The sequence below is a fragment of the Marmota marmota genome, unplaced genomic scaffold (genome assembly GCF_001458135.2).
Source record: "Marmota marmota marmota unplaced genomic scaffold, marMar, whole genome shotgun sequence".
NCBI lineage: Eukaryota > Metazoa > Chordata > Mammalia > Rodentia > Sciuridae > Marmota > Marmota marmota.
Window position 1 is genome coordinate 46,997,578 of NW_026000005.1, and position 15,022 is coordinate 47,012,599.

Below are 15,022 nucleotides of genomic sequence, written 5' to 3' on the forward strand. Positions count from 1 at the left end.
TTCTTTCTTCCAGTTTGTATACCTTTTATTTTTTCTTGCCTTGTCACATTTACTAGGAACTTCAATGCAATGTTAAATATTATTGAAGAGAATGAACACCTTTGTTTTCTTCCTGATCCAGGAAAACTGTTTATTCTTTTACCATTAAGTTTGGCATTAGCTCTAGGATTATGGCCTTTAAATAAGTTGAAGAAGTTTATGTCCATTAATCCTGGGTCTTTTATTATAAAAGAATATTGAAATTTTATTAAATTGTTTTTCTTCTATTGAGATAATACATGTTTGTTGATTGCTAATATAATGAATTATATTGGTTGACTTTTTGTTTGTTTATTTTTTAGTGTTGGTCATAATGTGTTATCCTTTTTATATAGTGGTCAATTCTGTTTTCTTAAATACTTGGTAAGATTCATCAGTGAAGGTATCTGGACTCGCGGTTTTTTGTTGTTTTTTTTTTAAAGGGAGGGTTTTAGACTATGAATTCTATTTCCTTAATAGATTAGGAATATTCATATGTTGATTTATTCTTGAATAATCCTAGGTAATTTCTGTCATTCTAAAATTTGTCCATTTCATCCAGAATATTGAAATTATTGGTTTAAAGTCATTCATAAATCCCTTATGATCCATTTGATACTTGTAGCATGTGTAATGATATTCCTCCTCATTCCTGATGCTGATAATTCATGTCCTTCTGTTTTTATTGACTAATATGAATAGAAATTTATGTTTTATTCTTTCTTCATTGTTTATTTTCTTTTCATTGATTCTTGTTACTTTTTTTTTCCTTCTACTTTTTTGGAGTCAAATTTGTTCTTTTCTTTATAGTTTTTTAAGGTAGAAGCAGCTTTGTTCATTGATTTGACACTTCCTTTTTTATATGAGTATTTAATGCTATAAATTTCCCTAGAAGCACTGCTTTAGCTGCTTCTGTAATGTGTTATGTTTTTGTTCAGTTCAGAATATTGTCTAATTTACTTTTCTCTCCTCCTCAACCTGTGCATTGTTTAATTTCCAAATATTTGGGGATTTTCCAGATAGCTCTCTATAATTTTATGTTCTCATATTTCTCTGCCTTTGGCTTTTTGGTGTGCTTTCTGTGAGATCACCACTTGGGTTTGCGGAGGAGTCACTGATCTCAGCCCATAGGTCACTGCACAGGCTCCCTCAATATAACCTGAAGGACAGGAGTGTGTGTCGACTGTGGCTGCCCTTTCATGGTTGACGGGTGAGAAATGGGGCCAACCCTGCTGCCACCACTGCTGTACTCCTCAAGGCTGAAGATCAGAATTTGTTAAAAGTCTGCCTGTTAGACCACCAAGTCCCCAATTTCAATTCACAGCTCTGTACCTGAGAACTCTGGCAGCCAGGCATCTAAACAGAGTTTTCTTTAGTGAAATTGAATGATGCCAGAGTTAAATTCCTTGCAAAAAGAGCAGAGGGGATTCCTGGATCATCCTGGGGGGAGATGAGTAGACGTGAACAACAGGAGAGATGGCCATCTTTGGTTTCCCCAATACCCTCTTGAAAAGCAACTACTGCAAGGTTCAGATTACATTTCCTATTTGCTATCTGTTTTTAACATGAAACTTGAGACTTGTTATCTGTATGTGCCATGACAATATTTACAATAGAGAATTATTAATTTTAATATATATGTAGATGACCAACCGATGAGTGAGATCTTCTCTTTAAAAGGTAGAACTGTGTTCATGTAAGGAATGTCCTATTAAATGCAGACTGGACTTTAATGTCCAGTCCCTAAATTGTGAATGATAGTTTGCTAGGTATTATAGATACTTTAAATTTTCTTCTCAGTACCTTTCTGGGTTTTCTAACCTTTTTCTAGTAAACATACATTATTATGTTTAGATAACATATTTTTACCTTTTAAAGGTAAAATCTAGTAGAATTATGAAACAAATATGAGTTATCAGCTCTAATCCAGTGACTTCAGGTGTAGGCACTCTGAAGGTAATGATTTAATAGCAAACTGAGTTGAACAGAATTATCTCTAAAGGTGTTTTCCAGAAGCATCTATGCAAGCCTTTTATAATGTCAGTTTTGACTTCTCCACGAAAAATTGCAGGTTCCAAGAAAGGCCTTCTGGCCCTGTTCCCAAATCAGAATTCCTTAAGAAAGGTAAAATTACATTGTAATCATGGACTTTACAGGCCAAGAATATTCTTGTTTCTTCTTCTCGCCCCTTCCCTGTCCTCATACACTGGTTATTGCATTCCTGCTGTGGAGGGACAGAAGATTTTTAACACTGTCCCAGCACCTTTCTTTTAAAGAGTAGACAGGTGCCAGTGTTTCATTTGTTCACTAACCCAATGTTCCCTCTCTGTTCTGTCCACAGGCAGCTGGCTAAGAGTCTTGGGCAGGCTGGTGAAATTGAGCCTGAAACAGAAGGGATACTAACAGAGTATGGTGTAGATTTCTCTGATTTCTCCTCAGAAGTTCTAGAATGTCTCCCCCAAAGCCTGCCCTGGACAATTCCACCAGAGGAACTCAGCAAGAGAAGAGATTTAAGGTAAATACCTGAAATCCTTTAAGAAATCTCTAATATTTTTCTGCCTTATAACCTATTTCCTAGGCGTTGGACGCAGAAGTTTCCGTCTTTCCACTAACATTCAAATTCAGTTGAGAGTTCAGTGTTTCTTGAGTATTTAAGAAGCAAAACTGGCTTATGAGGTAAATCCAGCACAATACCATTTTATATACAGTTCATGAACTCAGAATGGTTTTTATATTTTAAATGGTTGGAAATAGTATAATAGTAATATTTCAAGAAAATTACATGAAATTCAAACTTCAGTGTCCATAGAGTTGCATTGGAGCATAACCGTGCTTAATCATTTACATATAGCTTGTGGCTATTTTGCACTACAACTGTAGGGTTGGGTAGCTGCAACAGAGACCAGGTAGCCTGCAAAGCTGGAAATACTTACCATCTGGCCTTTTACAGAAGTTTGCTGACCCCTGTTCTGGACCATTCTGATTTCAAAAATTAAAGGTGCCACTTCTTTTCTTCTCACTGTACCCATAGGTCTGGTCAAATAAAAGCAGTGTTATCTGGTTAGAAATGCTTCCTCTAAGTGGGCCTCTCTAGGCACAGACCAAAAGATTCAAGACTTCTGTGCTTGGAGTCTCATTTTAAAGCTTTACTTTTAGGTCTGGAATTCGTTGGAAAGTACTTTTGTGGTATTTTTATAACAACATCTTCTTTGAAGATGTTTCTTCATTGTGGGATGTTAGTTCTTTTCTGATATTTCTCTTCAGAATTTGGTTTCAGTACTGGCATTCATTTTGGATGCCACATGGAGATATTTAGAACCAAGAAACTTTTCATACAACCCACTGAGGCTGTGGAAGGTTTTTACTAAGGTTATCCCATGTCAGAGTCTTTCCACCACACTTGGTCCCTCTGTGCAGCTGAACTTACAGTACCTTCCACTCTGGATGCCCATAACTCCACTGACTTTGAGAGTACTCTTCTGCCCCCTCTTGCTATTTTTTGTCAGTGTGGCTGGTGGAACACACATTATATTTGAAGTCAGCTGACCCAAGTTGCTATCCTGGATTTTTGTAGTATTCCCCTCTCTCCTGAGCTCTTGGTGGTGCATGGGTACATTATCTCCTCAGGGGCTCTGAGATCTGGGACCTCTGACCTTTATTTACCTCTATGAATCTTGGTTTTCTCATAAACAGATTGAGAAATTTGTTTGCTGAGATCTTTCCCTGAATTTAGGAAGCTGTAAAGATTTGCTGACAAAAGATCAGAATGAATGGCTGAACTTTTTTGTTTTAAGTATAATTTAGTATATCCATTCTGCATTTTGACCAAGTATTTAAATGTACTTACTCTTTCCCAAAAAACTCTACTTCCTGAAGTGTACAAAGAATACCCAAAGAAGTGCACAAAGAAATATGTATGAGAATGATCACTACTTTATTGTAAAAGTGAAACATCAAAAACAGTACTGATATACACTAATAAAGGAATGGTTTAATAACTTGGGTATATCCATATGATAACATTCTCTCCAATTGTGCCAAAAGCGGGGCTAGATGTATGTTGACTGTCCTAGAACTGTGGCCAAATACTGTTAAGTGAAAGAAACAAGTTTCAGAATAATATATGGGCCTATTCTTATAAAATAATATATAAAATGATATAAGTATATATATAGAAAATGCGTATAATACACATACACACAAGTATATATGTGCAGCAAAGAATCTAAAAAAAGGAAACTATTAACATAATAACATTCCCATGGGGAATGAATTCAATGGAGTAGTAAGGAGGTAGGGAAGTAATACTTTACTTTTCATTTTGTATACCTCTGCATTTTTCAAAAAAAATTAACTTTATTATAAATACAAATGTAAGAAAATAGACGTGCTCATCTTTTCTAGCGTGTCTACTAGCTGCAGATAAATACTAAGCAGTGCAGAAGTCACAGGGCCCAGTATTCCTCCAAGCTCCGCCCTACCATTTCTCTGGCCCTCATTGCCTTGGACTACAGAATTGCAGAATATACAAGGCCTTACTCTGTGGAAAGCCTCTGTTAAAGTCTATTGTACTTGCTGTGGAGGGATGGAAAGGTAGAGGGACTTTAGGATGCTCTGTGCCAATTAGTGGAGTAACAAGGATTAAAAAAAAAAAAAAAAAACTACTTAAAGCTTCAAATATGTTTTTCCCTGTCTACTATCTCCAGAATTATATTTTTAAACTTCATATCTGATTTTTTTTATTCTTTGCTTTAAGAGTCTTTCAACTGTTTCCTGATACTTAGATAGAAATCTTAAACAGTGTTGAATATACATTTGTGCTTACGCATATGACTTCATTTTAACATTATAAGCAAATGTACTTCTTCACTAAACTATTATTTACGTTATAAACACAGATGAAAGTAGAAAAATTAAAATGAAGTGAGAATGAAATAAATTATTAAATATTTTTACTTTTACTTACAAAGGTGTAGAAGACCTGGTTTGTTCACAATAACAGTTTGCTTTTGGTGAAAGCAATTTGATTAATTATTCCTTTTTGTTATGTTTACATTTTTTTTCCATTAATTTGTTTTTAAATTTTGCTTAACAACTTTGAAATGGAAATTCAAAAATCTTGTTTAGTCCTATATATTTTGCTACTTGCTTTAATGGTTATAATAAATGAAAAAGATATATCTTTAGAAGATAAACCGAGCTCACTAAATCAATGCTCATTTTTTAGTCCTAGTAACCAGTTACGTTCCAATTCACTTTGAAATATATTTTCTCCCTGCCTGATGTCATACTTGTGGACTATTGAAAGGCACTGCATCTTTAGTTTAGAATGTTTTTTTTTTGTCTGTTTGTTTTAAGATGGGTTCATAATCCTTGGTTATTCTTCTGATGTCATCTTAAAAATAGAAAATTCTATTAAGTTCAGGTGTGTGACAGTTTTTTAGTTTATACACTATGTCATTTTAAGCCTCAAACCATATAATCAATGCATTTCAACAAATCCAGTTTTTAAAATGTCATCTTCAAAACATAAATATTATTTTGTTTTCAAGATGCATTAACTTTTTTCTTAATATTAAAATGCCATCTTTACATTGAAGGGACAGATTAAATGTGTTTATTTTTCCTAAATGATATTCTGGGTAATATATGATTGGTGGCCATTATTTTTAAGTCATAATGCAGCTGGGGATGACTTTATGTCATAAATAGAAGAAATGTCAGCTTTGCCATTTTTCTGGTATATCAGTAGTATTAATAGTAATATTGATATTTTTAGTTTAATATTTTCTTTAATCTCTGGATCTTAGCAGGAATATTTTTATTACTTGCCTTTATTATAAGAATTGGTTTAAGCTAAAACTAATCATATCTATAAATCCATGCAGCTGGGCCTAAATAAATACCCTTTAATCATAGTGGGCTGAAAGCGTAGGTACCAAGGTAGCTGAGGTCGTTGCCTCTTGTTATGGAGTGCTGACTCATCTGCATGCCTCTCTTATCCTGTGGCCCAAACACCCAGTGAGGACACCAGAGTTAATTCATATGTTTGTGTAGCTGTGTAGTCTTGATTAATTTCTTACTTTTTACAATAAAAAATTAATAAAGAGAAATATATTGAAGTGTTTGGATCTGATTAGATTAGCTTTTTCTTTGATGTTGTGATAGATAATAAACAGTTTTTCAGCCAACAGATAATTATTAAACACCATCCTGGCCACTAGAAATATGAACCAAAATGGACATGGTCTCGCAGAAGAACATAAGTCAAATGTATTAAACAATAGTCAAATATGGAATTATAATGAAGGAGAGAGGCACTTGGTACAAGTACTTGAGATAGTGTGATTTCTTCTGCTCATGGGTTCAGTGTTCAAAGAGATTTTTTAAAACCAGTATTTATTTTCCGAGGAATAACAAAGGAGCTAGCATTTTCTAGCAAATGCTGAAGAATATGTGCTATATTGAATAAATTGATACATATTCTCTAAACTCCTAAAATCAACTCTTCTGTGTCTTTTTCCTTCTCCTTCTATCTCCTCTCCTAAAACATTTATTTTCATATATTGTTTATATATGTATAAAATACATGCATATGTATATTTAATATATAGCTATAGGAAATACTAAAAACAACTTGTTCTTCAGGGAAACAGGTTCATATTCAGTAAAATTACAGCAAAGAATAGCTAGTGTTATAATATTGGTATGAGTAAAGTGCCAAGGTCATTGGTATATGAGCTGAGGTCTGAGAAATGAGCAAGCATGGGGGAGCTGACCAAAGCTGTCTCCATTGTAGTGCTAGCCGTATCAGTAGAAGGGCAATATGTGCCCCCGAGACTCTGAGACCCCAAGACCCTTCTTTGACAGGACTTGGCAGGTCTTTGGTTTGGTAGCCTCTCCATCCCCTCTCCTATGTCACCCTGGCTTGGAGCCTGCAGTGGTACTCTGGCTCTAACTATGTCAGAACTTCTACATACCCATTTAGGTTTGGTATTTGAACAATTATATTTGGAACAGAAAAGTTCCATCAATCTTTAAACCTCATAATCCAATTATGTCAGTAAAATTCCAGTTTTTTAGTCCAGTGGAATTGGGGTAATATTTTGCAAACTGCAGTTGAGAGAAATAGTGTTTATTTTGAAAAGAAAAATGGTTGGTTAGCAATTTTTAAGAAGTAAAGCTGGTGTGAACTTGTAGGGATGATCTGGCCCTTCTGATTGGGCTCACCAAATTTCTGGTCCTTTGGCTACCTTCTCTAGAGAATCCTTTCTTGAATGGCCTAGACTTGTAGCTCATTTTTAGTAGGGCATCTGAGGTTAAAAAAAGAAAAACATCAAGAGCAACACCAATACCACAAATCTTTGAGGATCAGGAAGACACTGTGTCCCAGGAAACTGCTTAAAGGGGATGGTTGGTTGCATCAGAAGTCCAAGAAACTCAGTGTTATTTCTGAGACTGGATGCAGTTATTTCCCATTTCACTCATTGTTTTGTTTCATTTGTTGCTAAACTGGAATAGGAAGCTAAAGCTTAGAAGCTCAATTAATGTGGAAAATGAAAATCTAAATATTGGAGAGGAAAATACCACACTAAACTAATTTTTATGTTTTTCTTGTAGTTCGTATTATTGTGGATCTTTGAGTTACATCACTTTTCAGTAAAGCTTCGTTGAAGTGGAGGTGGTTTCTATAGCTTTTTACAAGAGAGCTTGTGGGTAATCTATTTCTTTACTATGCCCTCAATAAAAAGGAAGCCCAGTGACCTCCACTGGACCATTACAAATGTGAAACTTGGCACTTAAAATTGCTTGCTCTAAATTTTCCAATTGCTTCCCCCCTTTCTCTCTCTGTCTCCCCCTCTTTTTTTCCATTTAATGTCGTTCTGCCAACTAGTGATTTTATTATTATAAGTGGGACATTGTATTCACTTTTAAGAAGAAATATGAAGTTGGAGGTAAAATTACAAACTGCAGCTTCTTGACTGCCAAAATAAAAAACAATGAGCTAAAAATACTGAGCATAGAAAGGGTGTTGTGGTAAGAACTATTGAAATATCTTCAAGATGGAAATGTTCCAAAAAGCCAGAAATTTCCTCTCACTCCAGGTAAAACCAACCTTGAAACAGAAATTTGAAAGGAGTGTCATGTAATACTAACATTTTTCAGGTCAACCCTTTTGTGGGAGAGATTTTAAACATAGCTAACTAACATTAAATAACTGATTCTTGCTGTTAATCAGGAAGTCCAATGTGATTAAATTGCCCTTTAGAAAAGGTCCCCTTGGGAATTCAGTGTGGCGGCCTGGAAGGACCTCTAGTAGTCAGTTCTAGCTTTCCCAGGACCTGCTGGCTGACCTTGGGGAAATCAGTTAACTTTGGGAAGGGGTTGAGGGGAGTGAGCATTTTCATCTTTTATAAGATGAACTTTTAACCAGGTTAGAATTTTCCAAAAGGTGTTGGTAGGTCAGGAATTCTTTGGGATTTTAATAGGTGTTATGGAGAAAAAGGGTTCTGTAACCAAGTATTTTTTTAAAATAGTGGGTTAATAGATTTCTTAGAGCTTTTTCCCCTGGAGATCATCTCATTGAACTTGGTATTCCATTGAGTATTCTTTACGAATTAGCTGAACCAGACATTTCAAACCTTCTAGTTCTAATACTGTGGTAACTTTGTGTTTGAAACAATTCTTCTGAGTTAGTAAGAGACACCTCTTCTGGATTTGAAATAAAATAGTATTCCATGGGCCACACAAGATGATATTGCAGGAAATTCGAGAGTTGTGCTTTAAATCTCAGTTTTTCCATTGCCAAGGGAACCCCATATTGCCTTAGCTAGAGGGAAGCAAGATCAAATTATTTGGCATCAAGTAGAGAAGCTGTTATTGTCATTTGAAACTAATGGCAATATTATTCCTTTCATGTAAATCCCAACTCACTGTTGGTGAACTTACAGGAAACTCATAGATAGTAACAAGGATTAATGGATCCTAAAGTAGATTCACAACTGGGCATTCTTAGTTTTAAGTATGTACTTTCTTTAGTAATTTTCCATCCCATAAAACTTATGTTGATAAATAGCACTATTCTTAAAGAATACAAATATTCAAAGATGAATAGATTTTTGTCTTAACAGGTGGAAAAATGCCTACTGGCAAAAGAAGACAATATTTAAATCTATTTCCTAGAAATATTTTTATAGCATTGTAGAAATGTGAATGCATGGGCAAAATGACCAATTTCTACATACTATAAATAAGTTCTATTTGCAATTCGTAATGATATATAAAAAATTTATATAGGTGACCTGTAATTTAGAGCAAACTGGAATATAGAGATAGCTAATAATCAGGGTGGCAAAGTGTTTTCACTGTTTTTTCTATCGAGACACTATTCAAATACTGTAAATTCCACCCTTTTAAATTGTACAATTCAGTGGTTTCTTACACATTCACCAAATTTTGCAACCATTGCCATTATCTAATTCCAGAACATTTTCATCATACCCCAAAGAAATTTCAGTTAACTTTTACTCCCCACACCACCCACCTAATTTCTTGCAACCACTAATCTACTTTTAGATTCTCTGGATTTCCCTATTCTCAAATAGGCTTCTGTATTGTGTAGTTAGCTTCTTTTATTTAGCATGTTTTCTTTTTAAAAAATATTATTTTAGTTGTAGGTGGACACAATATCTTTATTTTGTTTGTTTATTTTTATGTGGTGCTGAGGCTTGAACTCAGTGCTTCATATGTGCTAGGGGAGCGCTCTATCACTGAGCCACAACCCCATCCACTAGCAAGGTCCATTCATATTATAGCATTTATCAGAACTTCATTTCTTTTTATGGCTGAATACATTGTATGAATTATCACATATTGTTCATTCATCAATTGACGGACATTTGGGTTAATTCTGTCTCTCAATTAATATGAGTATTTCTGCTCTGAATATTTAGCTGTAGGTTTTGCTGTGGGTGTGTATTTTCAGTTCTCTTGGGTATATATCTAGGAGTTGATTTTCTGGGTCATATGGTCTAGTCTCTATTTAACCTTTTAGATAACTGTTAAACTGTTTTCCAAACTGGCTGCATCATTTTACATTTCCACTGGCAATGTATGATTATAGCCATCGTGCAGATGTGAAGTATTAGCTCATTGTGGGTTTGATAGGTATTTGTGTAATGATTAATGATGCTGGACATATCCTCATGTGCTTCACTACCGTTTATATGTCTTCTTTGAAAGACATACAAATGGCAATGAAGATAATTTTGGTTATATTTTTAGTGTTGAAATTATAAGAGTATTTTATGTATTCCTAATATGTCATTTATTAGATATAACACTTGGAAATATTTCTACTGTTTATTGCCTTGCACTTTTTGGATAATGTCTTGAAGCAAATGGTTTTCTAAATCTGATAAAATGATGACTCTTCCTTATATTGCTTATATTTTTGATGTCCTAAGTAATCATTACTAAAAGATCACAAAGATTTACACATGTCCTTGTTTTAGTGAGCTTTAGTGTTGCTCTGACCAAAATACCCAACATGAGCAATGTAGAGGAGAAAAAGGTTATTTTGGTTCACGGTATCAGAGTTCTCAGTCCAGAAATTGCCACCTCCATTACTCTGGGTCCAAGGTGAGGCAGTACCTCATGGCAGAAGGACATGGTAGAGGAAAGCTGCCCCCTCATGGCAGTGAGGAAGCAGAGAAGGGAGGGAAAGGGGGAAGGGGCTACAGGAAAGATGTGCCCTCTAGGGTATGACCCAGTGACTCCCCTCCTCCATTCATGCCCTGTCTGCCTATAGTTACCACCTTGTCAGTCCATTCACACTAGGATGAACTGAATAGATAACAGCTCTCATAATTCAGTCATTTCACCTTGAATATTCTTGCCTTAACACAGGAGATTTGGGGAGACACTTCATATCAAAACCATAGCATATGCTTTCTTTTAAGAGTTTTATAGTGTTCTATGTTAATGCTGATGATCCATTTTATGTTAATTTTTGTAAATGGTATGAGGTAGGGGTCCAGCTTCATTCTTTTGCATGTGTATAACCAGGTTGTTCCAGCACCACAGGAAAAAACTATATTGTTTGAAGATTCATTGCCCATTGAACTGCTGAAAATCAGTTGACCATAATTATAGTATAGGTTTTCTTGAGAGTATGGACTCTCAAGTCTATTCCATCAATCTAGGTCTATCTTTATGCTAGTATCACACTATCTGTATTATTGTAACTTTGTAGTAAGTTTTTTTTTTTTAATCTATGTAACTGTAACTTTGTAGTAAGTTTTGAAACTGAGAAGCATGAGTCTTTCAGCTTTTATTTTCCACCCCACAATCCTCAAGATTTTTTACTATTCTGGGTCCCTTACATTTCCATGTGAATTTTAGGATCAGTTTATTTATTTCTAGGGGAGGGGGAAAATGCATCGTGTTGAATCTCTAGATCAATTTGGATTAGTATTGCCATCTTACCAATATTAAGTCTTCTTACTATGAGTATGCAATGTCTTTCCATTTATTAGGGCTTTGATTTCTTTCAATGATACTTTGTAGTTTTCAGTTAATAAGCTTATATTTTTTAGTTAATTTAATCCTATGTATTTTAATGCTATTGTATATGAATTATTTTCTTAATTTTATTTTCAAATAGTTCATATAATATTGAGAAATAAAATTGATATTTGTATACAAATCTTGTATCCTGTAATCTTGCATAACTCATTATTGGATCTAATAGTTATGTGTGGGGGGTGGGTGGGTGTGCGTGGGTGGAACAAGCGCGTGCCCCTAGGGATTTTCTTTATTGATAAGTTTATATCATCTGCAAATAGAGATAGTTTTAACTCTTCTTTTCCAATCTATATGCCTTTTATTTCTTATTCACTTGCTCAAGCTATAACCTTCAATACAATGTCAAATGGAAACCAGGGGAGTAGACCTTCTTGTCTTGTGCATAATCTCTGAAGGGAAATCATTCAGCCTTTCAGTGTTAATTGTATGGTAAACTGTAGGGGTTTTGTAGATACCCTTTATCAATTTGAAAGTGTTCCCTCTGGTGTTCCCTTTTCTCATGAAAGGGTGTTAGATTTTACTAAATGGTTTTTCTTTGTCTATTGAGATGGTTCTTTAGTAACACATTTCATAAGATTTGGTTTACTAGTGTCCTTGTGATGATTTTTGCACCTATATTTCTAAGGGATCTTAGTCAATAGTTCTCTTGTGATTTCTTTGACTCGTTTTGGTATGAGGATCACGCTGGCTCATAAAATAAGTTTTGGCTTAATTAGAAGAATTGGTGCTAATTCTTCTTTAGGTTTTTGGTAGAAATCACCTATGAGGCCATCCAGTGCTGCTTTTCAATCTCTTCTTGTTATAGGGCTGTTAAACTTTACCATTTCTTCTTAAGTCAGTTTTGGCAGTTTGTATCTTTCTAGAAATTTTGTCTTTGCATCTTGATTATATAACTTATTGGCATACAATTATTCACAGTATTCCCTTATAGTCTTTTTCCCCCCTTCGTGTGAAGATGGTAGTAAATTCTGCTCTTTCATTTGTGAGTTTTTTAATCTGTATCTCTCCCCCTGAACCCTTCATCAGCTGGTCAGCATAACTAAGGTTTGTCAGTTTTGTTAACTTTTCATATGAATATTTTCTGTATGATTTTTCTGTTCTCTATTTCATTTATTTCTGTTCTAATCTTTAATATTTCCTTCTTTTGATGGCTTGAGTTTGGTTTGTTCTTCCTTGGCTAGTTTCTTAAGTTTGAAGTTTATGTTAAGGATTCAGATCTTTCTATTTTTGGTACAGGCAATCACAACTACAAATTTTACTCTAAGCTTTACTTTTGCTGCATTCCAGTTCTTGGTTGATTGTGTTTTTGTCGAATATTAATCTCAAAATATTTTCTATTTTCCTTTTTCTTTAACCCATTGATTATTTAGGGATATTATATAATTTCCACATTTTTTGATTTTCCTATGTTTTCTTATGTTACTAATTTTAACTCCATTCCATTTTGGTCAAAGAACAACATAGTCTGTATGACTTCAGTTCTTTTAAACTTATTGAAATTTGTTATATGGCCTGGAGAATGTACCATATGAACTTGAGAAGGATATATATTTAGCTGTTGTTGGATTGAGTGTTTAATAGATCTGATGATCTACTTGATGGATAGTTTTCTTAAAGCTTTCTATTTCCTTGTTGATCTTCCATCTAATTGTTCTGTTTTTGAAAGTTGTATATGAAGGTCTCCAACTATTATAGTTGATTTCTATGTTTCTCCCTTTAATTCAGTTTTTGCTTCATGTATTTTGTTGCTCTGTTAGGCACACATGTTGATAATTGCTTTGTCTCCTACATGGATAGAACCTATTAACAGTATAAAGTGTCTTCCTTTATATGGGACCACCATATGATCCAGTTATACCACTATTTAGTATTTATTCTAAGAATTAAAGTCAGCATACTATCGTGATAATGCATACATACCTATTAATGGCAGTACTATTCACACTAGCTGAATTATGGAATGAATCTAGGTGGCCATCAGTGGATGAATGGATAAAGAAAATATAGTGTATATACCCAATGGAGTTTTATTCAGCTATAAAGAAGAATGAAATTATGTCATTTGTAGGAAAATGGATGGAACTTGAGAACATTATGTTCAACAAAATAAGCCAAACTCAAAAGGCCAAGAATCATGTTTTCTCTCATGTATGGAAGCTAGAGAGGAAAAAGGACAAAAAAAGGTAGGGAGAAATTCATGGAATAGAAATGGAGAGATCAATAGAGGAAAGGGACCAAGAAAGGGAAGAGATGAGGGAAGGGGAAAATATTGGAAAAAAGTATTGGCCAAATTATGTTGTTATATTGCATTCATGAAAATATATGTAACAGTGAATCCCACTATTATGTATAATTATAATGCACCAATAAAAATATGGAAAAAATAAAAATTACAACACTCCATAAAATAAAATAATATAAAATGTCATCCTTTGTCTCTAGTAGTACTTCTTGTCTTGAATTCTATTTCATCTGCTATTGGTTTAGCCACTCCAGCTCTTTTGATTACTATGTGTATGATTATATACCATATATCTTAAATAATGTCACAGGGCAACTCTGGAAATCAGCTCCCTGCTCCCCAACTCCATATCTTCTTTCCCTAGGATTTGTTGTTGTTGCAGTTTGTTTTATTTGCTGTTTTACTATGTATCCTGTGTTAAGATTTGAATGTTCATGGTCTTCTAAATTCATATGTTGAAATCTTGACCTCCCTCCAAGTTATAGTATTAGGAGGTGGGACCTATGGGCAGTTACTAGGTCATAAAGGTAGAGCTCTCATGAATGATATTAGTGCCCTTATTACCGAGACCTGAGAGAAACTCTACCTCTTCCACTATGAGAGGACACAGCACAAAGGTGCCATCTGTGAGGATGTTAGCCTCTACCAGACACCAAATCCATGAGAACCTTAATCTTGAACTCCTAGACTCCAGAACTGGGAGAAATAAACATTTGTTGTTTATCAACCACCCAGTTCATGATGTTTTGTTATAGCTTTCCAGATGGACTGAGATAGTCTGTATTCTCTATCTTGTGAGGCCACTACAGTTTCTGCGTAGCTGGCTTTAAGTTGTCAGCTAATGCATGGACAGAGATTTCCCTAAGTATTTGAAAACAGTAGTCTCCCACCCTTTGCTGAGTGCTGTGTGTGTGTTAGAGCACACCTTCAGTGCCCAGCCATGTGCTTTACAGCTCTGCCTCAGCCTTTACTTCCTGCCTATGTAGCGCTTTAAGATCAGTCAGAAGTGAAAGTTCTCAGGTCGTAGGCATGTGCATAACCCTGTAAGTACGCGGTTGTAGCCATCTAGATCCCCAGGAATATGTCAGGTGTTTTCATAGCCCTCTGTAAACATCTCATTCTCCAACTTTTCCTTCCTTCCTTCCTTCTTTCCTCCCTCCCTCTCTCCCTCCCTCC

At 34.9% G+C, this 15,022-nt stretch overlaps 1 protein-coding gene across 11 annotated transcripts in view; it reads left to right on the forward strand.

Annotated features, from left to right (window-relative positions):
• Positions 1–15,022, forward strand: part of Dis3l2 (DIS3 like 3'-5' exoribonuclease 2) — a 336,218-nt gene that overhangs the window by 169,331 nt on the left and 151,865 nt on the right. For all 11 annotated transcript variants that reach the window (XR_007349541.1, XM_015481549.2, XM_048808736.1 and 8 more), the window contains one exon: positions 2,360–2,533. Coding sequence is in view for 10 of the 11 variants with exons in the window: in XM_015481549.2 (XP_015337035.1) it covers positions 2,360–2,533 (174 nt within the window). In the remaining variant the exon portion in view is untranslated. The remainder of the gene's footprint in view (positions 1–2,359; positions 2,534–15,022) is intronic.